The sequence below is a fragment of the Budorcas taxicolor genome, chromosome 9 (genome assembly GCF_023091745.1).
Source record: "Budorcas taxicolor isolate Tak-1 chromosome 9, Takin1.1, whole genome shotgun sequence".
In the NCBI taxonomy this organism is placed as follows: Eukaryota; Metazoa; Chordata; class Mammalia; order Artiodactyla; family Bovidae; genus Budorcas; species Budorcas taxicolor.
In genome coordinates this window covers 17,008,440-17,030,703 of record NC_068918.1, presented here as the reverse complement: position 1 = coordinate 17,030,703, position 22,264 = coordinate 17,008,440, and the positions used below count along the sequence as shown (strand labels likewise).

Sequence of the window (22,264 nt, the reverse complement as noted above, 5' to 3'; positions counted from 1 at the left end):
TGAGTTTTGCTCAAGGGAAACTCCTTCCTTTTCCTCTCACAACTCCAGCCCTCCCACTAACACAGTGTATTGTAATCCGTTCTAGTCCCTGAGCAGAGCAGCTGTGTCTGACGGAAGCTGCTGTGCTCTGAGTTCAAGCTGAGAGTCCAGTCCTTTCAGGATCATGGCGCTCTGCAGCATGCAAATCTTGTTTCCTGCTCAGTCCTTGTGTGACATCCACTTTGTATTATGAGAAATCTCACTGTTAGTCAAACACTCCAATGGGGTTTGGGCTGAGAGAAGGACAGCAGTTCAGACTCAACAGGGTTAGTGGTTTTTCAGTTGGAGTGATTTTGAAAAATCAACTTAGAACTGAACTGGGGAGTTTGCAAAGGAAAAACACTGACGGGAGGCAAGTGATTGAGTCTTTTTTGGAAGGCAGTCTGGTCACTTTTAGCCGTTTTACTTTTGCACACTCTTTGACCCAACAGTTCTTTTTGCAGAAGCTTACCCTAAGGAAATGATCGTGCGCGTCGATAGATTTGACCACAGAGACTATCACAGCATTGTTTAAAATAGTGGGAAAATTAAGATAACATCAATAACTTAACATGGAATGCTATGTGTCATTTTTTAATGATGAAGAAAAACAGTTGACGACGTGGGAGATTTTCACAAAATACTGTTACAGTGGAAAGGCAGGTTGGCAATAGAAATAGACTGTGATTCCATTTTTGTTTAAAAGAAGGAAAGCTGCTGAAAGTACATTTACCAGAAATCAGATGTTTCTCTCTGAACCAGGGTAAAATGCTGCTGCTGCCAAGTCGCTTCAGTCGTATCCGACTCTGTGCGACCCCATAGACGGCAGCCCACCAGGCTCCCCCATCCCTGGAATTCTCTAGGCAAGAACACTGGAGTGGGTTGCCACTTCCTTCTCCAATGCATAAAAGTGAAAAGTGAAAGTGAAGTCACTCAGTCGTGTCCGACTCTTAGCGACCCCATGGACTGCAGCCTACCAGGCTCCTCCATCCATGGGATTTTCCAGGCAAGAGTACTGGAGTGGGGTGCCATTGCCTTCTCCAGGGTAAAATGGGTGATTGGTATTTTCTTCTTTAGTTCCACTGTATTTTCAAATGACCACAGATAGTTTTGATTCATATAGAATTGTTTTTCACATTTCCTAAAATTTCTCCTAAGGCTGAAATTTACTCCGTTAAGGCCTTGATCTATTTATACAAAAGAAAAAAAGACATTTTGAGAAATATTTTTCAGAGGGTGGGAAAGAAGGTGGGAAGGTGAGGAGATGCGGCATGAGACATGAGGGAGAGCAGAAAGAATGTTTTGGGTGAGTGTCTCCTGTGGGCTAGATGCTCTATTTCATTATTTAATGTTCTAATCATCACGATCTACTGCAGGCAGTAGTGGCCTGTTTTGTAAGTGAGAAAATCTAGAAGCTGAAAAACTTTCAGACGGTCCCACTGCGGCTCTGCATGAAGCCGGGTTCAAGCCCAGCTCTGTGGTACTGAAGCCCGAGTGAAGCCTCCCTCATCTTTCTTGCTTTCCCCTCAATCTACTGTGAGAGACGAATAAGGCAAGAGTTAAATAACATTTTCATGTCTTCTCCCCTGCCTCAAGAACATTGTTATATCTTAGTGAGGAATAAAAAGGTGACTATGCATGGAATTTCCTTTTCCCCTGAGCTGTAATGAATATGATGATAAGGTTGAAAGTTCTCACTTAATTACCTCACCCAGTCACATATGTAGTTACATTCAGAACACTCACTGATTTTACAACTAAATCAAATGCTGAGAGAAATAACTGGTTCCTCGGAGTCAGGATGAGACTAGTTCGTTTATTCCACAGCATTGTGTTGGTGGTATAGTGGTGAATCTTCGTTCATTCTGCAGACAGGTGAGGGCGTGATCAGAGCGGAGGGTGGTACTGGGCTCTGAAGTAGAATGTTCTGTGAGAGACAGCTCCTCCTCTGCCCTTCTTCCAGCCTAGGTTTTACTTCAGCATGACTCATTTTAGTCAAGGACTGTAGTGCTTGTGATGTGCTTGAAGGAAGGTAAATAACACCTACTGAAGGCATTTCCCTTTGTGTCAACAGAGGATGAAACATGGTGTTCACACTGAGTACAGAGTTCTTCCTCACGTTCCCACCCTCTCCAGGCTCTTTATGGCATGGCTATCTAAAACTTTATTAATGGTTTATGATCAGGTATTCCAGAAATTACCCTTAGAATGCTAAACAACAATATTGAATATTTTATTGCCCTCTTGACTGAGGCAGGCTAGTGATACGGAAAGTGTGTATCACCAATAGAGAAAATGTGACATCTTTAAGCAAAGACAAGTCCTGTGTTTTCTTCAAGAATATTTATGACTTGACATTTCACTATTAAATCTTTGATCCATCATCTGTTTTGACCTCAGAGTGATATGGTTTTATCTCCAAACATTAGCTAGTGCTCACCATTATCATTTAATAATAGTCCTTAAGGTTTCCTGAGCCCTTTCTTTGCACTTTGTGGAGTGCTTTACCCGATTGAATTGCCTTATCTAATCCTTACAGTAACTCTCTGGGAGAGTCCAATTGGCATTCCCATTTTACACCCTGAGAAGCCGCCTTAAGTCGAGTCAGGGACAGACAAGGATTCATTCTATGTGCCTGATGCCAGAGCTTCCACTATAACATGAAGGTAGAAATTTTTGTGAAAACTGAGCCTTTTCTTACTGGTTTTAAAGGTACCTTTATCTTACATGAAATTCTTTCAATACCAGGCTTCCCTGGTAGCTCAGATGGTAAAGCATGTGCCTGCAGTACAGGAGACCCAGGTTCAATCCCTGGGTTGGGAAGATCCTCTGGAGAAGGAAATGGCACCCCACTCCAGTATCCTTGCCTGGGAAATCCCATGGATCAAGGAACCTGGTGGGCTGAGGTCCATGGGGTCTCAAAGAGTCGGACACGACTAAGTGACTTAACACACACCCTTTCAATACAACTCTGGTTTTTGGTTGTTTCACTACAATGTTTTAATTGCTATGACTTTATAATCGTGTGTTTTAACAAGATACAGTATTGTTGTTGTTTAGTCTCTCCGTTGTGTCAGACTCTTCTTGATCCCATGAACTGCAGCACACCAGGCTTCCTGGTCCTTCACTATCTTCTGGAGTTTCCTCAGACTCATGTCCACTGAGTCGATGATGCCATCCAACCATCTCATCCTCTGTTACCCCCTTCTCCTCCTCCTCCTGCCCTCAATTCCCAGCATCAGGGTCTTTTCTAATGAGTCAGCTCTTCGCATCAGGTGGCCAAAGTATTGGAGCTTCAGCATCAGTCTTTCCAATGAATATTCAGGGTTGATTTCCTTTAGGATTTCCTTTTGGATGATATAGTATACCTACCCTCATTTCTCTTTCAAAAGTAATTTTGGATAATCTTCTGTATTATGCTTCTAGTCTTATATATTTATGCCTAGTTATCAATTTGACTTATTTCCTTTCTCAGAAATTTTGTTTTAAATTTTTACCTAAATTGCATATAATTTAAAAGTTAATTTGAAGAGAAAGATATTTATAAGAATGATGTTTCCTATTAGGAACATTATATGTACTGCCCTTTATTCAAGCTTCTGTTTATATACTGCGGGGAACCTTTAAAACTTTCTTTCTACGTCTCTTGTCATTGTCTGGCTATATTTATTCCTAGATATTTTCTAGTGTGATATCATTATGTCTGGGACTTTTCCAAATAGTTTCTATTACAAGTGTAAAACACTGTTACATCTAGTCACCTTACTGAACAATTTTACAATTCCTGAATTTTTAAATAATCTTATTTATTTAGGCCATGCCGGGTCTTAGTTGCTGCTGCTGCTGCTCAGTCTCTTCAGTTGTGTCCGACTCTGTGCACCCCCATAGACGGCAGCCCACCAGGCTCCCCCGTCCCTGGGATTCTCCAGGCAAGAACGCTCGAGTGGGTTGCCATTTGCTTCTCCAATGCATGAAAGTGAAAAGTGAAAATGAAGTTGCTCAGTCGTGTCCGACTCCTAGCGACCCCATGGACTGCAGCCTACCAGACCCCTCCGTCCCTGGGGTTTTCCAGGCGGGAGTACTGGAGTGGGGTGCCATTGCCTTCTCTGTCTTAGCTGCTACTCGGGCTTTTCTCTAGTTACAGCGAGTGGGAGCTACTCTCTAGTTGCGATGAGTGGGCTTCTCATTGCAGTGACTTCTCGTTGCAGGGTGAGGGCTCGGTAGTTGCGGTTCCCAGGCTCCAGAGCGCAGTAGTTGTGGCACACGGGCCTAGTTGCTCCGCAGCCTGTGGGATCTTCCTGGATCAGGGATCGAGCCCACGTCCTCTGCATTGGTAGGTGGATTCTTTACCACTGAGCCACCAGGGGATGTTTTTATGATGTTGGGTCTATAGGTAGATAACTTACCTGCTAATAATCAAATTTTCATTTCTTTCTCTTCAGTATTTAAACTTTTTTATGTGTTGCTTTTGAATGGAGATTCCAGGAAAAAAAAAAAAAAAGTTGAGTATAAACTGATAGTAGGAGTTTCTGTATGTATTTTGGTTAGTGTTTCACTTTTTATATTTGCTTTCGATTTCTGCTACAAGAATGCTTCTCAGTTTACTCAGGTATGACTCAGGAGGGTTTAGATATTGGTGCTTAATTTCTAGAGACCATAGGGGAACCAGCGGGTGCCTGGTGTTCATTCTGCACAGGTGTTGCCTTTCAGGGTTATGAAAGGGGACCTCCAGTAAAGGGCAGGGATTCCCTCTTCTCGGATTTCCAGGCTGTCTCCTTATATTTGAAGTGTTTCTGTTTTCATCTCCACTACAAAGTTTATTCTATGACCGCGGATACTTGCGGTTTAGCCTTGCATCACATTATGTTAGCCTCTTTGTTGTAATTTACTGGGCTGGAAGATACTCTGCCCAGAAGCATTAAAAGCTATGCTAGAAGTGCTCTCAGGCACTTATCTTCTCAGAACAACAGGAAAAAGAAGAATGGATGGAGTTTGTACAGTGCCAATGGGTGTCTCTCCCACTGCAGGCCCTGGAACCCTCTGTAAGGCTGGGATGGGGGCCTCACTCGTGTGTTAGTTCAGGCTGCATTTAGGTAATTAACAAGCCACGCAGTCCTGAATGATGTCGTGAAGTCCTTCTGTTTCCATTCTTATGGGGAAATTGCTTTTGGTGTATATAACCTTTAGGGTTTCACTGCTTTTTCAGAAGCTTATTTCTAATGAATGTCACAGAGTAAACATTCTTCATCATGTTAAGGAAAGTCACTGCTATTCTAAATTTTCTAACAGTTGGATTTTTTTTAATGTTATATTTTTTAAAATATATAATAATGGCTATTTAATTTCATCAGATGCTTTTTTTGGTCATATACCAAAGTGATCAGATAAGGCTTTTCTCCTTTAAACAATTTATAATCATCTATTGCATTAATGCTATATCATTCTCATATTTCTGTATTTAAACTTTAACATTATTAATGTTACTGTTGTTCAGTCACCAAGTCGTGTCTGACTCTTCAAGACCCCATGGACTGCAGCACACCAGGCTTCCCTGTCTCGCACTATCTGCTAGAGTTTGCCTAAGTTCATGCTCATCGAGTCAGTGATGCCATCCAACCATCTCATCCTCTGTTGTCATCTTCTCCTTCTGTCTTCAGTTTTTCCCAGCATCAGGGTCTTTTCCAATGAGTCAGCTCTTTGCATCATGTGGCCAAAGTATGGGAGCTTCAGCTTCAGTGTCAGTTCTTCCAATGAGTATTAAGGTTGATTTCCTTTAAGATTGACTGGTTTAGTCTCCTTGCTGTTCAAGGTAGCATTTGTTAAACACTCTGTGCCAGGCTCTGAGATAAACTGTGCCCATTATCTCATTTAATCTTTTGAGCAACATTGTGAGACGTTCATTTTACAGATTAGGAAATGGAGGTACAAAGATTTTAAGTGACTTGTTCAATATTGCACAGCTGTGAGGGTTGATTGGTGAAGCCAGCTCGTTTTGACTCCAAAACCAAACTGTAATCAGAGAAAATGTGGGGTAACATAAGGGAAATGGTACATGACCTGACTGATTAATATCAAATTGTGCCATCTATTTCCAGTCTGGGGCTGTGTCTGTCTTAGGAAACAGCTTTTCCTGTTTATGTATCAGGATGCCCTTTTCTTAGAAAGCTCTAGAGAGATACTGGAGAAAGAAATGGCAACCCACTCCAATATTGTTGGCCTGGAGAATCTCATGGACAGAGGAGCCTGGCAGGTTACAAGAGTCAGATACAACTGAGCGACTCAACTACCATGAGACAGGCATAGACAATTACTGCTGCACTGATGCCTCTCTTTTGGATGTCATGGAAGCCATCCTTCCTCTTTGGACAAGTGTGTAGTGAGTCCTGCCATCAGCCTCATGCCCCCCATTCAGATGGTCTTGTGATAAGGATGCAAGGAAGGAAGAGAACTGATCAAGAGGAGTACGGGAAGAAGGGACACACAGTAAGTGGAAGGCCAGAGCAAATTTGATCCTGGTAAAATTTGAAAACTTGGTAATTTTCAACACTCTATTTGTGCTTGTTCAGATAGTAAGAGGAAAGCTACATACTGTCTTTTCTGTCCTTCTTCTATCTATGTATGAAATGGCAACCCACTCCAGTACTCTTGCCTGGAAAATTCCATGGACAGAGGAGCCTTGTAGGCTACAGTCCATGGGGTCGCAAGGAGTCGGACACGACTAAGTGACTTCACTTCACTTCTATCTATGTGGAGCTTATGGAACCAAGAGCCAGGGAATCCACCAGTGTCTCTTGTTTCTGCTTTCAAGGACAGTAATGGATAATGTCCACTGTCCTGACTCCACTTTCTCCAGTGGTCTGTGCCTGGAGCCACATGCCCAGGTTTCAAGGTCATGGATAGTATCTCATTTTTGCTGGATTTTTTTCAGAACCAAAACACATAACCAGAGCTGCGTTCCTTAAGCCCCTCTACACTTTCTCCCTCCCCCGACCCCAGCACACTCATATAACCTGGGTTACTACTTGAATCATCAAAGATGCCCTTTTGGGATCTGAACTTCTTTTGTCTTTTCCCGTAAGCCTGTTCTCCATCTCTGGTAGGCAGAATAATGTCCCCTACCCCTTCACAGAAGGTGTCCGTGTCCTAATTCCTGAAACCTGTTAGGTTACATGCAGAGGTGAACTCGAGTTGTGGATGGAATTAAGGTTGCTAATCAGCTGACCTGAAGGAGGAGAGCATCCTGGATTATCTAGGTGTGCCCAGTGTGGACACCAGAGTGCTGAAGAGTGAGAGAAGGGTGGCAGAGAAACTGGAGAAACGGCAGTGCGAGAGGACTCGGCTGGATGTTGCTGGCTCTGCCAACTGAGGGAGGGACCTTGAAGCCGGAAGGCGGGCTTGTTCCGAGATGAACAGCCAAGGAAGCCAGTCTTCCCCTCAAACCTCCAGAAAAGAGCTGCCTGCTGACACCCTGGATTTTGCCCAGCGAGACCCCATGTCAGACTTGAAATGTGTAGAGCTGTAAGATCATAAGTTGGTGTCTGTTTAAAATCCGGAACCACTCGATTTGGTGATGTCTTACAGCAGCGGCAGATACATAGTGCCGTTCTCCTAGCACGGGTAGCCGTGACGGAGGGGCCTGCTTATTCCTTCCGTGGTCTGTCACCTTGGTGTTGAGACCCAGCCCTCGGGGAAACCCTTACTGCTTCTTCCTGTTGCTTCTTTCAGTATTTATATCTTTGAAACCTCATCTTTGCCGCAATAACTCTTCCAAATTTCACAGCCCCTTAAGCCCCCAGTCCTGTCTTCAAACGCCTTACGTTTCAGCAGATGACCTTATCCCTACTTGACTGAAAGGGTCAGCACATCTGTCCTGAGATCCCTTCCTTTTTCACCGCAGGACCTCTGTGACCTCCCAGTTACTTGTTTCCAAGTTTCTATCTCCCATCCTAGGGGTAACATTTGACAATGTCAGTACAACCCTCCTTTAACTTGGTTTCTGTGCGTTTGTGACATAACGCTTATTTTCCTTTCTTCTGAATCTTTCCCACCCCCTCGATCAGCCACATTTCTTTTTACCTCCCTACCCGCCCTTGCAAATCTCAGACTTCTGTAGGTGCTGTTCTCAAGCCTCAGGTGTTCTCTTAAAATGTATCTCCTTGGCCATGATAAGTTTCCTTTACATCCAGCCTTCTTGCCTTTCCAGGCCCTGGACTTTCTCCTGAACATCAACTTCTGTTAGCCCCAACGCACGGAGAGAGAAAGGAGTCTTTCAACAAACGTTGTCTAGGATGTCCTCAGATGCCGGAGCCAGTAGCCATGTGTTCCAGACACCCCTGGCCCTCCTGTGGGCAGGGAAGGGATGAGGAAGCAGGACCTGTGGGCAGGGCACCAGGTCAACGCTGATTCCCCCCATTGCCCATTTCAACCCTTCTAGGATTTATGAGGAAACAAGACAGTTTAGGCAAAAGGGCCTGTGCTTCATTCCTCCAGGGTTTTGTTAATACACTTATTGGACTGGGAAAAGCTGTTTCTGAAAACTTTTCAGAGCCCTGTTTGTGGGGCAAACAGGAGGTACAGTTGCTTTCCTGTGAATGGCTTCTGAGGACCACTTGGCCAGTGTTCTCTGGCAGTAGATGCTTCTAAATCATTTGCTTTTGTAAGCAGGGGGAGGATTTGAATTTGGGCAGGTGTAACAGATCTGAGGCAGAAGGAGAAGGGAGCAGCAGAGGATGAGATGCTTGGATGGCATCACCAACTCAATGGACATGGATCTGAGCAAACTCTGGGAGATGGTGAAGGATAGGGTAGCCTGGCGTGCTGCAGGCCATGGGGTCGCAAAAAGTCAGACATGACTTAGCAACTGAACAACAGAAAGGTCTAAGGAGGCCTGAAGCTCGAAATAGAGATGTCAGGTATCATTGGGAGATAACGGCATCCTTGCAGATGGCCCTGAGTCCTCACCTGAAATGCTGGCAGCAGAGCCCCTCCTGAAACTGGGCAGAGAAGTTCTCTCCCCAGGCATTCCGGGGCTCTGCCCGCTCTCCCCAGTGCTTCGTGGACCATGTGCTGCAGAACTTGTGGAAGTAATGTATCCAAGACTTCACTTACTGAGAGGAACAGCTGGCCGTCTTGAAAACTTACTGCCAAAAAATATTTAAGAAGCAATATGACCGTGTGGATCACAACAAACTGGAAAATTCTGAAAGACATGGGAGTACCAGACCACCTGACCTGCCCCTTGAGAAACCTATATGCAGGTCAGGAAGTAACAGTTAGAACTGGACATGGAACAACAGACTGGTTCCAAATAGGAAAAGGAGTACATCAAGGCTGTATATTGTCACCCTGCTTATTTAACTTCTATGCAGAGTACATCATGAGAAACGCTGGACTGGATGAACCACAAGCTGGAATCAAGATTGCTGGGAGAAATATCAATAACCTCAGGTATGCAGATGACACCACACTAATGGCAAAAAGTGAAGAACTGAAGAGCCTCTTGATGAAAGTGAAAGAGGAGAGTGAAAAAGTTGGCTTAAAATTCAACATTCAGAAAACAAAGATCATGGCATCTGGTCCCATCACTTCATGGAAAATAGATAGGGAAACAGTGGAAACAGTGGCTGACTTTATTTTTGGGGGTTCCAAAATCACTGCAGATGGTGACTGCAGCCATGAAATTAAAAGACGTTTGCTCCTTAGAAGAAAAGTTATGACCAACCTAGACAGCATATTAAAAAGCAGAGCCATTATTTTGCCAACAAATGTCCGTGTAGTCAAAGCTACAGTTTTTCCAGTGGTCATGTATGGATGTGAGAGTTGGACTATAAAGAAAGCTGAGCGCTGAAGAATTGATGCTTTTGAACTGTGGTGCTGGAGAAGACTCTTTAGAGTCCCCTGGACTGCAAAGAGATACAACTAGTCCATTGTAAAGGAGATCAGTCCTGAATATTCATTGGGAGGACTGATGCTGAAGCTGAAACTCCAATACTTTGGCGACCTGATGCGAAGAACTGACTCATTTGAAAAGACCCTGATGCTGGGAAAGATTGAAGGTGGGAGAAAGGGACGACAGAGGATGAGATGGTTGGATGGCATCACCGACTCAATGGACATGAGTTTGAGTAAATTCCTGGAGTTGGTGATGGGCAGGGAGGCCTGGCGTACTGCAGCCCATGAGATCACAAAGAATCGGACACGAGGGACTAAACTGAACTGATGAATCCTTACCTTCGGCTATAATGATATGAAGACAGATTGGGTCCTTAGAATGTGTCAGTTACTTCTCAGCTTTCTGTATTCAGTCAACTGTAAAACCTAATGTTTGGTTTGTGGCTTTGGTTCCAGTGATGTTCCTGGTGTGATGTTCTATCGGTGAAAACATTGCCCATATTCAAACTTATCAGGCCCATTGATTTGTATTGGTAAATTTCATGCAAGCATGTGTAATGGGTATCACACTAGGGCACACGACATTCAAAGAGGGATACATCATGGTCCTCGCCTCAAATATTTCAAAATCCTAGACTCTGGAGGAAAGGTTATTTTTTTTCCTTCTAAATAAATTATTACCATGTTTGCAGTTTTTCTGGCCTATCCACCTGTGCAGAAGCAAAGTAATTTTTGTACTAAATCAGTTGTGCATAGTCAAGTTTATCCTGAAAAGCTCAGCCACCACCTGGTTTTCTTTGGCAGCTGAATAATATGAAAACTCTCATGATTTTCTGGCATACAACAGGACCCCCATTGGGACCAGAGATGACTATGTACAGCCTGTGGAAGGGCATGAGCTGAAGCTGCCACAGATGGAAAGAAGCAGCAAATTAGGCTCTAGAAATAGGAAGCACCTACAGAGGGGTATGAAGAGACTGTGCTGAAAGCAGGAGGACCTGAAGGGATAGCTGTTTATGGTGGCAAAGAAAAGGGCAGGAATGTGGGGCAGAGAGTGGAGCTAAGATATTAAAAGGAATAAACACCATGCAGATGATGAGAGTTTTAAAATACTCGCCTTGATTTTTCACTAGACTGCATGGAACCTCCAGATTCTCCTCCTACAGAGTCTGGAGATCTGAAGACCACAGTCAGTAGAGTCTCATCTTCCTGAAATAATTTAGATGTGATCGATCACCTAAAGGATGAGAAATCATTTTTTTTTAATATATATAATCTAGAAGATTTTGGGGCTTCCTTGGTGGCTCAGACAGTAAAGAATATGCCTGCAGTGCTAGGAGTCGGGCACGACTGAGTGACTTCACTTTCACTTTTCACTTTCATGCATTGGAGAAGGAAATGGCAACCCACTCCAGTGTTCTTGCCTGGAGAATCCCAGGGACGGGGGAGCCTGGTGGGCTGCCGTCTACGGGGTCGCACAGAGTCGGACACGACTGAAGTGACTTAGCAGCAGCAGGAGCAGCGGGAGACCCACGTTCGATCGCTGGGTTGGGAAGCTCCCCTGGAGGAGGGCAAGGCAACCCACTGCAGTATTCTTGCCTGGAGAATTCCATGGACAGAGGAGCCTGGCGGCCTACAGTCCATGAGGTCACAAAGAGTCGGACACAACTGAGTGAATAAGCTTATAATAGATGTTCAGAGTGTCTCTGGTTCTACAAAGGACTAGAAAAAGACTCTAATAGCAACCTACTTTTTTTTTAATCTTCGTTCTTAATTTTAAATAATATAAAGGAATTTCTTAAAAGGCAGAGAAATCCCATGTACGTTAACTATCTTCACATTCCCGTGTTCCCTTCCATCCTCATCCAGCTCATCCGTGTTTGTTAGGTAGCTGAAATGATATTGTTGGTTTGCGTGTGGGTGTGGGGGGCTATAGGGTCTCAGATGGAGAGGTCCTCATCTCCCCCTGCTGTTTCTTTCCCCCTCCACTCCATTCTATTGTGTTCAGTCTGTGTGGGCTTTTGTTTGGGTGTAGCCTTAAAAAAATGTGTCTAGCTGTCAGAAGCCTCTTTGAAGAGACCAGAGCTGTAATTCGTGGATTCCCTCAGTCATCCCAGCAGAAGTCAGAAATAGAAATGGAATTTCTCGGAAAGATCTGTAAGTGAGCCTTTTGTCTAATGACCCTCCAAGTTCTTGAATGTTATACCAGCAGGAACATTGCCACCTTGGACTGAGGGGAACGGAAAGAAGATAAAATGAAATGAGACTGATCGACCCCTCCAATGCTGTAAACAGAGAACTGAAAGAAGATGAAATAAGACCGATCAACTCCCCAAATTCTATAGGCAAGGAACAGGCTGATAAAACTGTTCAACCACAGGGACTGCCCTGAGGTCCAGTGGCAAAGACTCCATGCTCCCAATGCTGGGGACCCGGGTCAGGGACCTAGATCCCACATGTCACAAACAAGATCAGGTGCAGCCAAATAAGTAAATAAAAGTATATTTTTTAAAAATGTGTGTAGTTTTCTGTGCAGATGTTTTTAGGATACATAATGGTACTACTCTGTACATAGCATTCTTTTTTTCTCTAAACATGTTTCGGTGTATGCTTCTGGTGTGTTATGCTCTGGGATTCTAGGCAGTAATTAGGTATATTTTGCTTACCCTCCTGCTCCTCACTGCCACAGATAACTCTGTTCTATGCTCCCTCCAGCCGGTCACTCACTTTCTGATATCTCCTGGGAGAGGATATGTATCTGTGGGTCAATTTGCTGAGTCGCACTGGTGGCTCAGTGGTAATGAATCCACCTGCCAGCGCTGGAGATGTGGATTTGAATCTGGGTCAGGAAGATCCCCTGGAGAAGGGAATGGCAACCCACTCCAGTATTCTCGCCTGGACAATCCCATGGACAGAGGAACCTGGCGGGCTCCAGTCCGTGGGGTAACGAAGAGTCAGACATGACTTAACAACTAAACAACAGCAGCAGGCTGTATATAATTAATTTGCTGGAATGGCTGTACCAGTTTACATTCCTTGTAGCAGCTTGCATCTTTGCCAACCGTAGAATTATCCAGCTTTCTGATTTTTACCATGCTAATAGCTGTAAAATGATAGCTCGTCTTAATTTGCATTTTTCTGATCTCATACAAGTTAGAGCAGCTTTTCATGGTTAGTTCAATCTTGTACTTTTTGTCACTTAAATGTATATCCTTTGATATATGTCTCTCTGGTTTTCAGTGTCCAGGTTGGTTATATTAAGAGGTATTTCGTCATAGCAACTAGGTTGAATCGTTCGTAGCTGCCAAACTACTAGGTTGACTGGTTTTGACCTTTAAAAGCAGCTCGATCTGTGTTCCAGATTAATGTGTCATTGAACACAGAGGTCTTTCCAGGTTTTCACTGTTATAAGTGATACTGCAGTAACCATTTGCTGTGCATAGCATTTTCCTTGTGTTGAATTTTTCCTTAGGATAACTAAGGGAAAAATTACTGAGTTATGGACGTTTTTATGGCTGTTGTTACATATTGGCAAATCACTTTCTAAAAGGGCTGTACTGATTTACATTGTATATCACTTATATCACCATGCTAGTTAACTTCATCATTATACATTATCACGTAAACAAATCCTTGGATAACTATAAGGCACAACCTCATTGTTATTTGTACTATTTAACTGCAGTTAGCGTTAATCATTTATTCAAGTATACATTGATGACCAATATGTTTTTATGTGTTTGGTCTATTTGTGCCTTCAGCCCATTTTTCTTTTCGTGTTTTTTTTTATTTTTTTTCAAAACCATTTTGAGAATGGGTTTTTAATATACTGTAAATAACCCTATCCTCAATTCCTGAAAATGAAATCATTCACCTATATCATTTTATTCCTCAGATGACAATCCAAACAAAACACATGATAAAAAAGAGAAGAAGATGGTGGTTCAGAAGCCCCATGGTACTATGGAATACACTGTAAGTATAACCAGGTAGTACCAACACTTGTTAATACTGCTAGATGTACATAATGTTTCTCCCTGACACATCCTGCCCCTTAGCTGCCTTCCTCTTATGTAGCCATTAAATAGCAAAGCTTCTTAAGACCTCAGTCGTTTCTCCTTTCTGTAACTTTTCCCCGAATAAACCTGTTACTTGAATTACCTTTGATATGCCAATGATGAGTAATTTTAGATCTCCTTCTTAGACATGCTTTCTGACTTCCCAAACCATACATTCAGTTGTCTACTCAACACAGTCACTTAGACCTTCAGGCTTGGTCTGTTTTCAAGGAGCAGTGACTCCATCATCCATACATTTCTACAGACCAGAACCTCAGCCTGAACATCATCTTCCTATCCCTCTCCACGTTCATTCTTCCTTTCTGTGACCATCCTGCAAGTCTAGGGCAGATCCCTTCATTTTACTGTCTCATAGAATTGTGTTCTTTTCGATCAGTTTAACAGTGTTGATCCACTAGTGTAATTGTTATCTTTCAATGTCTGTCTTGTGCCTTAATTCATATGCCCATGGAGAGAGACCAGATCCCATTTTGGTTGCCATTCTAACTCTGGTGCTTGCAGGGTATTAGACCTCCATGTGGTTGGATCAGCAGACGGATGATGCAGTGTGTGTGTCTGTGACTGCACCTCCCCATTTTGTACTCATCTCTCCCATCACACCTTGAGTTTCTGGAGGGCAGCAGCTGTGCATGCTTCTCCCAGGCCTGGCACGAAGTGGGTACTCAGTTATAGATCTGTTTTCATCACTTTGAACTGGCATTGCTGAGGAGTGATCTCTGATTTCTAGAAAGAAATTAAGTACTGTTGCCCCTGCCCCCGTGTTTTCCTCATGTGTATTTATTTTCTGCTCATTATTTGTGTGCAATGCCTGGCTCTCTATATAAGGCAAGCAGCAAGGCCTGTCCCTCCCTGGCATTTCTTCTAGAATGGTGAATCTTCTCCAAGCTTCTGTATCATCACATTTGAAAGGTTGCTGAACCATGGAAAGATGCCAGGATTCTTGGCCTCCGGAGAAGAAGAATTCAATCCGGGGCCAGAGACAAGGTTTAATAAAACTTTAAGTTTTACTAAAGTATAAAGAAGCTAGAGAAAGCTTCTGAGATGGACATCAGAAGGAGGCAGAAAGAATGCCCCACTGCTAGTCTTTAGCTGGATGTTATAGAGCTGCTGCTGCTGCTACTGCTGCTAAGTCGCTTCAGTCGTGTCCGACTCTGTGTGACCCCATAGATGGCAGCCCATAGCTACTAGCAGTCTGCTAATTAAAGGAAGGAAATGTCTCAAAACTCAGAGAATGGCACCAGGCCCCTCACCCACAAAATGCATTTTGAGATAATCTTGGCACCAGGTGAGTCATCCTGGGCCATAAAATGATTGACATGAATCTTGAAGAAAGGCAGATTCCCATACAAATATAGAGTTTCATCAACCTAGATTAAGAGAACAGTGTATGTGTATAACATACTAGGTTGTCAGGTCAGTTCTGAGCCTTTAGGTGAACTGACTTGAAGACAGTCTGGGGTAAATGCATCGTACATTAACATAGCTTAAGACAAACATTTCTATAAGAAAAATGCATGGGTTAGCTCAAGGTTTGAGAAAAGTTAAGTTCAGGTGGAACCAGTTGTCATTATGGCAGATCTCTCCACCTGATTGATTTATGTTATGGAGATTAGTTGGCCAGTTACTTTGTGTACTTCTCATTATTAAAAGGTGATCCATAACTTTGTGTTTAGAGAACCATGACCAGAGCCATTTACACAATTGCTTGCATTGTTCCAGTGCTGTGGATGTTCAAGCGTTCTGTTTAGTTTCAAACATTTAATGATATAAGTATCCCTCCCAGGTTCTGTAAGTTGGCTCTGTATATATGTTTTATCCTTGTGTAATACCTGCAAATCGTTAAAATTTTCCTCCTTGCCGGAAGCCCCTATACATAGTATCCTCAAGTTTTTGTGTAAAAATGTGAAGCCGGTTCATTGATCACTTGTCATATGTATCTCCATTTGGATGAAGAAGCTGAGGAACAGAGAAGTTAAGCAAGTGACTCAAGGTCACACAGCTGGCAAGTGGCAGATTTGGAATTCAGGTCCAACAGTCTGACTCAGTCTGTCTGTATTGTCAATCTGTGTCTTCTACTGACTCTAAACCTTGAGAAACCAGGGGTTTGAATATATTATGTAAATATGTACTACTTGAAAAAAAATTTTTAAACTTTTTTGTTAACCTTTAGTACTGATGATTTTGCACAGGGTAAGGTAGAGGCATCTGTTATGTTTTCAGTAACTAAAAAAAAAATGTATGTATTTCTATCTTGTTCTAGAAATGTTTGAGGTAGTTTTAGTTTAATCTGTAACTATGCAATTGGTTATAGTTCTGGGACAGGTATAGAACTGGGGCAAGTCCATCTAGTCGGTGGGCTTTTGATACCTGAGGGCAGTGAGTGGTAAGTGGTAAGTCTCATTTCACCTGCTTACAAACTCCTTCAGCCACCTCAAATCTCCGCCTGTCTTTCAAGGCTCGCCTGGTGGAGCCCATTGTGCTTACAGAGTAACCCCCAGTGCTGACCCAGGGCGGTAGTTGGGAGCATCTCAGTGATAGTTGCCAGAGGGGCCTCCTGCTAACAAGTTCCATCCGGTGACCCTGGACAGGAAGTCTGTCCTCGGATACTGACCTGACCAGAGGCAGCAGACGTCTTTTTGGGTGGAGCTTTTCCGCTGAGCTTTCACGCCTTTTCTTTTAAATAGTTTTATTTATTCATGGCTGTGCTGGGTCTTCGTTGTCACAGGGGCTTTCTCTAGTTGCGGCAGGCGGAGGGCTATTCTCTAGTTGGCGGTGCCTGGGGCTTCTCCCCGCAGCGGCTCCTCTTGTTGTGAAACACAGGCTCTGGGGCGCCTGGCTTCCAGTAATTGCAGCGCGCAGGTTCCGTAGTTGCGACTCCCAAACTCTAGGTCACTGGCTCCACTGTGGCACGAGGGCTGAGTTGCTCCACAGAATGAGGGGTCTTCCCAGATCAGGGATCAAACCTGTGTCTCCTACATTGGCAGGTGGGTTCTTTACCATTGAGCCACCAGGGAAGTCCAGTTTCACATCTTCTTACAGCCCTGTTTATTCCTGCTGCTGCAGCTGCTAAGTCACTTCAGTCGTGTCCGACTCTGTGCGACCCCATAGACGGCAGCCCACCAGGCTCCCGTCTCTGGGATTCTCCAGGCAAGAACGCTGGAGTGGGTTGCCAGTTCCTTCTCCAATGCATGAAAGTGAAAAGTGAAAGGGAAGTCGCTCAGTCGTGTCCGACTCTTAGCGACCCCATGGACTGCAGCCCACCAGGCTCCTCCGTCCATGGGATTCTCCAGGCGAGAGTACTGGAGAGGGGTGCCATTGCCTTTTTATTCCTATTCCCCTCTACTGGAGAAGGACAGAGACATGAACAGCTGAGACATATCACAAATTTTATAGATTTAAAGAACAGCACTAATTTGGTTGATTGTGAGGAGCTGTCATGTTAATGTCAGCGAACAATTTTTGGCAGCTAATCTGCATCCTTTTAGATTTCCATGCCTTTCACTGTATTCATTCATCAAATATTTAAATGCCTTCTATGTGTCAGGCACTGTGGGGAAATGGTCTTTAACAGGCCATAATCCAGGAGCCTAAAGTACAGTAAAGAGACAGGCAAACAGACAGAAAATGCAAAGAGAGAAACTAGCTCCATTTCCCCTATGAGTAGTATTATGTGTAATATTTCTTTGCTTCTTAGCTTTATATCATACCTCATAGACTCTCTACTCTACACACCTAAGTTGTGCCAGAGTAAGTTTAGAAATCTATTAGCGGACAGTGAAATTTGCAAATAAGGGAGCCCAGAAATTAATAATATTTAAGACTTTTTTGTTAAGAATTGAGAATGTATTTGCTTTTTTCATAATACATTTGGATGTATGTGTTACTTTTTTATGGACTCATATCAAACAGATTAATGTGACTATCAGGAGAAAGATTTTGTCTGTCTTTTGCTTTGTGTATTGAATCTTGTTTCTTTGATTATTCTAGGCTGGAAGCCAGGACACCCTAAACTCCATAGCACTGAAATTTAACATCACTCCCAATAAATTAGTGGAACTGAATAAGCTTTTCACGCATACTATTGTTCCAGGCCAGGTAACGATTTTCTTATTGAATTTTCCTTTAGAAACATTTTCCTTTTAGAAATGTATTTTCGCTGCCATTTTAAATGACTTGTTCTTAGTGTCTCAGGACTGTCATTGTTGTTATTGTGTCTTGGTTCAGTCTCTTAGATCCAAGACTTCTGAAAGCATCCTGATGCTTATGAACTGTTCAGAGATAAATGCTTTGCAAATGATTATCACAGTTGATTTAACTACCCTTTGTGTTAACAGATGTTTCCATCAAGAAAAGTTAAATTAATGTAACTTTTTTCCCTGTAGAATTATACAGATATTCTTCAAATGTTTAATTTAGAATTGTAAGTTTCAGTTTAGTCTACTTATGGGGTATATTATGGCCATCGTTTTATTTTAAATTAGGCAAAATTTTTGTCATTTTGTCCTTCATGTGATTCCATGACAGAAGTAATCAGTCTGGCCCAAGGTGGAGACATTCAGCAGGATCATTAAGAAAGGGCCACAGACACATGAAAAGACGCTCATCATTGCTAATTGGTAAAGAAATGCAAATAAAACTACAATGATGTATTACTTCACACTGGTCAGAATGGTAGCCATCAAAAAGTTTACAAATAAATAAATTCTAGTGACATTGAGTTCTTTCATGGTGGATGCTGCTACTTCTAAGAATAACTTCACTCAGGCAATGGTAGTATTCTTTGCATTTATTTCAAGAGCAGCAAATGAAGCCACCAGGCTATAAATTGGCCAGTTTGTACTATCATGCTTTTGGTATTTATGTCCTTGTCATAAATGAGAGAAATTAGTATACTGCCCGTACCAGGTAGTTGAGGGAAAATATGAATTAAAAATTTTCAAAAATTAATACATTTTTATCTCTGTGAAATTAATAGATTTTAGTCATTTTTATTGGGTTTCGTATAGTCTGGGATATTGCTGAATAATCTGTTAACTGACCCATAGCAGAGAACCTAGGCATATCTTTACTGATTCAAGCTGTAGCCGCTGGAACTTACTAAGATAATTTAGGGTGATTCTTTATTCTTTTACTAAGTCCATGAACAAAATAGTTTATTGGTACTGGATTCAGGTCCAGTACTAATAGGAGATATAGGAACTGTCTTAATATGCCCTGTTGTTGTTATTCAGTTGCTCAGTCATGTCCAACTCTGTGACCCCATGGACTGTAGCACACTAGGCTCCTCTGTCCTCCACTATCTCCTGGAGTTTGCTCAAATTCATGTCCATTGAGTTGGTGATTCTATCTAACCATCTTATCTAACCATTTTAATATGCCTCCTTAAGGATAATAATACAAAAATAGGTGCCCCAAAGCTTCGTTTCCTTTGACCCTTTAATAACTATTGAACTTGGGCAAGTCACTTCCTTTTTGACCTTGGTTTCATCTCTGAAATGAGGGGTTGGGCTACATTTACTCAGATGGTCCTTCTTGCCTCTACTATGCTGTGTAGCCCTCATATAGCTAAACAGTTATGTGCTGTTAGTTGTCCCAAGATCTGGCTGTGCTCATGATTTTTCTGGCAAAGATGAGGAATTAAGAAGAATGATCCAGACTCACTTCCACATTGAAGGAAGATGTGTAGTGACTGGGCTTCTCCATGTTAACACTCACTTCTATTTACACAGTACAATGGGCTATTTAAGCATAGGAATTGTCTCTTTGATTTGACATTTAGAATGTCAGGCAATAGAATCTCAACCTATGTTGCCTAACACTTGTCAAGAGTTCAGGCGCAAATATTAATGGAGAATTGACATCTGTTTGGAAGAAATCTGTTTTGGTCCTAGCCCAGAAACATACAATACGTAAGAGCTGTATACTAAGACCATGTAATTTTAGCCTTCTGTAAATTAATTACTTTCATGAAACTCTAACCTTTTGACATTTGCCACTGACCCATTTTGACGTTGTTACAAAGAACAGTCCTTCAAAACTGGTTATTTCATTTACTGTCATGTGTCATTAGGACAAAGAGTTCACTGTGAGACACTGTTTTTTTCAAATGAGGCTTTGTGGGAGGCTACTTGTACTAGTAAGAAACTGGTTTGTTTTTATTTTATGGACAGTGAATTCTGTTGATTCATGATGTCTATATCTTTCCATTGGTTATTTGGAAACTTAGACCAAATCTAATGGCCCACTTCTTAATGAACGTTTGATAATTTGGGAGCTCATATTTTCAGTATTATCAGTCCTCATCTTATTTCTCCTTGACGATGATTTTTCCACCTTATCTTAAGGTGTGTTTTGTTCTTGGCTCACTTTTTTTCTGGACTGAAGAGAGATTTAAAAGAACTAAAGTTAAAATTTGTCTATGACAAACCTAGACCGTGTGTTGAAAAGCAGAGACATTACTCTGCCGACAAAGATTCGTATAGTCAAAGCTATGGTCTTCCCTGTGGTCACATATGGTTGTAAGAGCTGGACCATAAAGAAGGCAGAAGCCAAAGAATTGATGCCTTTAAGTTGTGATGCTGATGAAGACTCCTGAGAGTCCTTTGGGCAGCAAAGAGATCAAACCAGTCAACCTTAAGGGAAATCAACTCTGAATACTTGTTAGAAGGACTGATGCTGAAGCTCCAGTCTGATGTGAACAGCCAACTCATTGGAAAAGTCCCTGATGCTGAAAAAGATTGAGTGCAGAAGGAGAAGAGGGCGTCAGAGGTGAGATGGCTGGATGGCATCACTGATGCAGTGGACATGAACTTGGGCAAGCTTCAGAAGATCGTGAGGGGACAGGGAGTTCTGGCATGCTGCAGTCCATGGGGCTGCAAAGAGTTGGACACGACTGGGCTACTGAACGACAATGTTAAAATAGAGATATGCAAAAGAATGCTTTGAATGAGCCCAGACTCTTGCATCTTCCCAAACAAGAAAAGTGCTAAATTCCTTAACTTGGGACATCTGGTTTTCTTTAGCAATAATCTATTGATGTTGAAACTACCTGCCCTTTGTTGTAAAACCCCTGTATAACCTGGCTCCTCCCCTTGCCTCCTCAGAGCAGTTCTCTCAGGGTTACTTGAGATGCTGTCTCCTACGCTTAAGTCCTAAAAATTCCCACTGAATAAAACATAACTCTGAAAAATAAATAAGTAAATAAAATAGAGATACAACTAGAAGACGGGGCAAAGTGTTCAGTAACAATATTGAACAGTTGTTACATGATTAGCTGTGAATTATGGTGGCTCAGATGGTAAAGAATCTGCCTGCAATGCGGGAGACCCCGGTTCAATCCCTGGGTTAGGAAAATCCCCTGGAGAAGGGAATGGCAACCCATTCCAGTGTTCTTGCCTGGAGAATCCCATGGACAGACCATGGGGTTGCAAACAGCTGGACATGACTGAGTGACTAACACTTTCACTTTCACATATTTTATAACATTAGAGGTCATTTTAAAATAGTATTTGATATAATACCAGAATGTAGCTTGTATTGTTAAAAGAGTGTTGAATAACAGAATCATAATAGCATTTCAGGAACCAGAATATCTTGCAGAAGAAAGCAGTTTAGTGCAGTATGGGCTCATTCGCTCAGTTGTGTCTGATTCTTTGTGGCTCCATCGACTGTGGCCTGCCAGGCTCCTCTGTCCATGGAATTCTCCAGGCAGGAATGGTGTGCCATTCCGGAGTGGTGTGCCATTTCCTCCTCCAGGGGATATTCCTGACCCAAGGATCGAACCTGCGTCTTTTGTGTCTCCTGCATTGACAGGTGGATTCTTTACCACGAGCACCACCAAGTTAGGGGATTTTTAGATATCCCAAACAGTGATGGAAGAGCAGGTGCTGAGATTATTGATGCTGCCGTGTACAGCTTTTTCATATAAGGACCTTAATGCATTAGCACTCAGGGCCTGCTTGGAGTCAGGAAGCCTGGATGCGTCCTGTTTCTTCGTGACATGGGTGCTGCATTTAGAAGTACGCCATGCTACTCTCGCCTCTATCCCCTTGTACTATCGTACCCTGCCCTGGAAGGCTCTTCCCTCCCTGTCCAAATCCTGCTGCCCACGGCTTCACTTGGACCCACCTGCTTCACATAGCCTATGCAGAGTATTCCTCCACCTTTCTCTCTCCTCTGAGCGCCTGCAGTATATTCAACACCCTTTGCACTGCACACATTCCTCTCTCTGAATACTATTGCATAGATTAGTCTGGGAGACCCCGAGTAAGTCAGAA

At 42.8% G+C, this 22,264-nt stretch overlaps 1 protein-coding gene across 1 annotated transcript in view; it reads left to right on the top strand.

Annotated features, from left to right (window-relative positions):
* NCOA7 (nuclear receptor coactivator 7) overlaps positions 1 to 22,264 on the top strand; it is a 78,099-nt gene that overhangs the window by 9,150 nt on the left and 46,685 nt on the right. The window contains exons 2-3 of the mRNA XM_052645659.1: positions 13,805 to 13,884; positions 17,976 to 18,083. Coding sequence (XP_052501619.1) covers positions 13,805 to 13,884; positions 17,976 to 18,083 — 188 coding nt within the window. The remainder of the gene's footprint in view (positions 1 to 13,804; positions 13,885 to 17,975; positions 18,084 to 22,264) is intronic.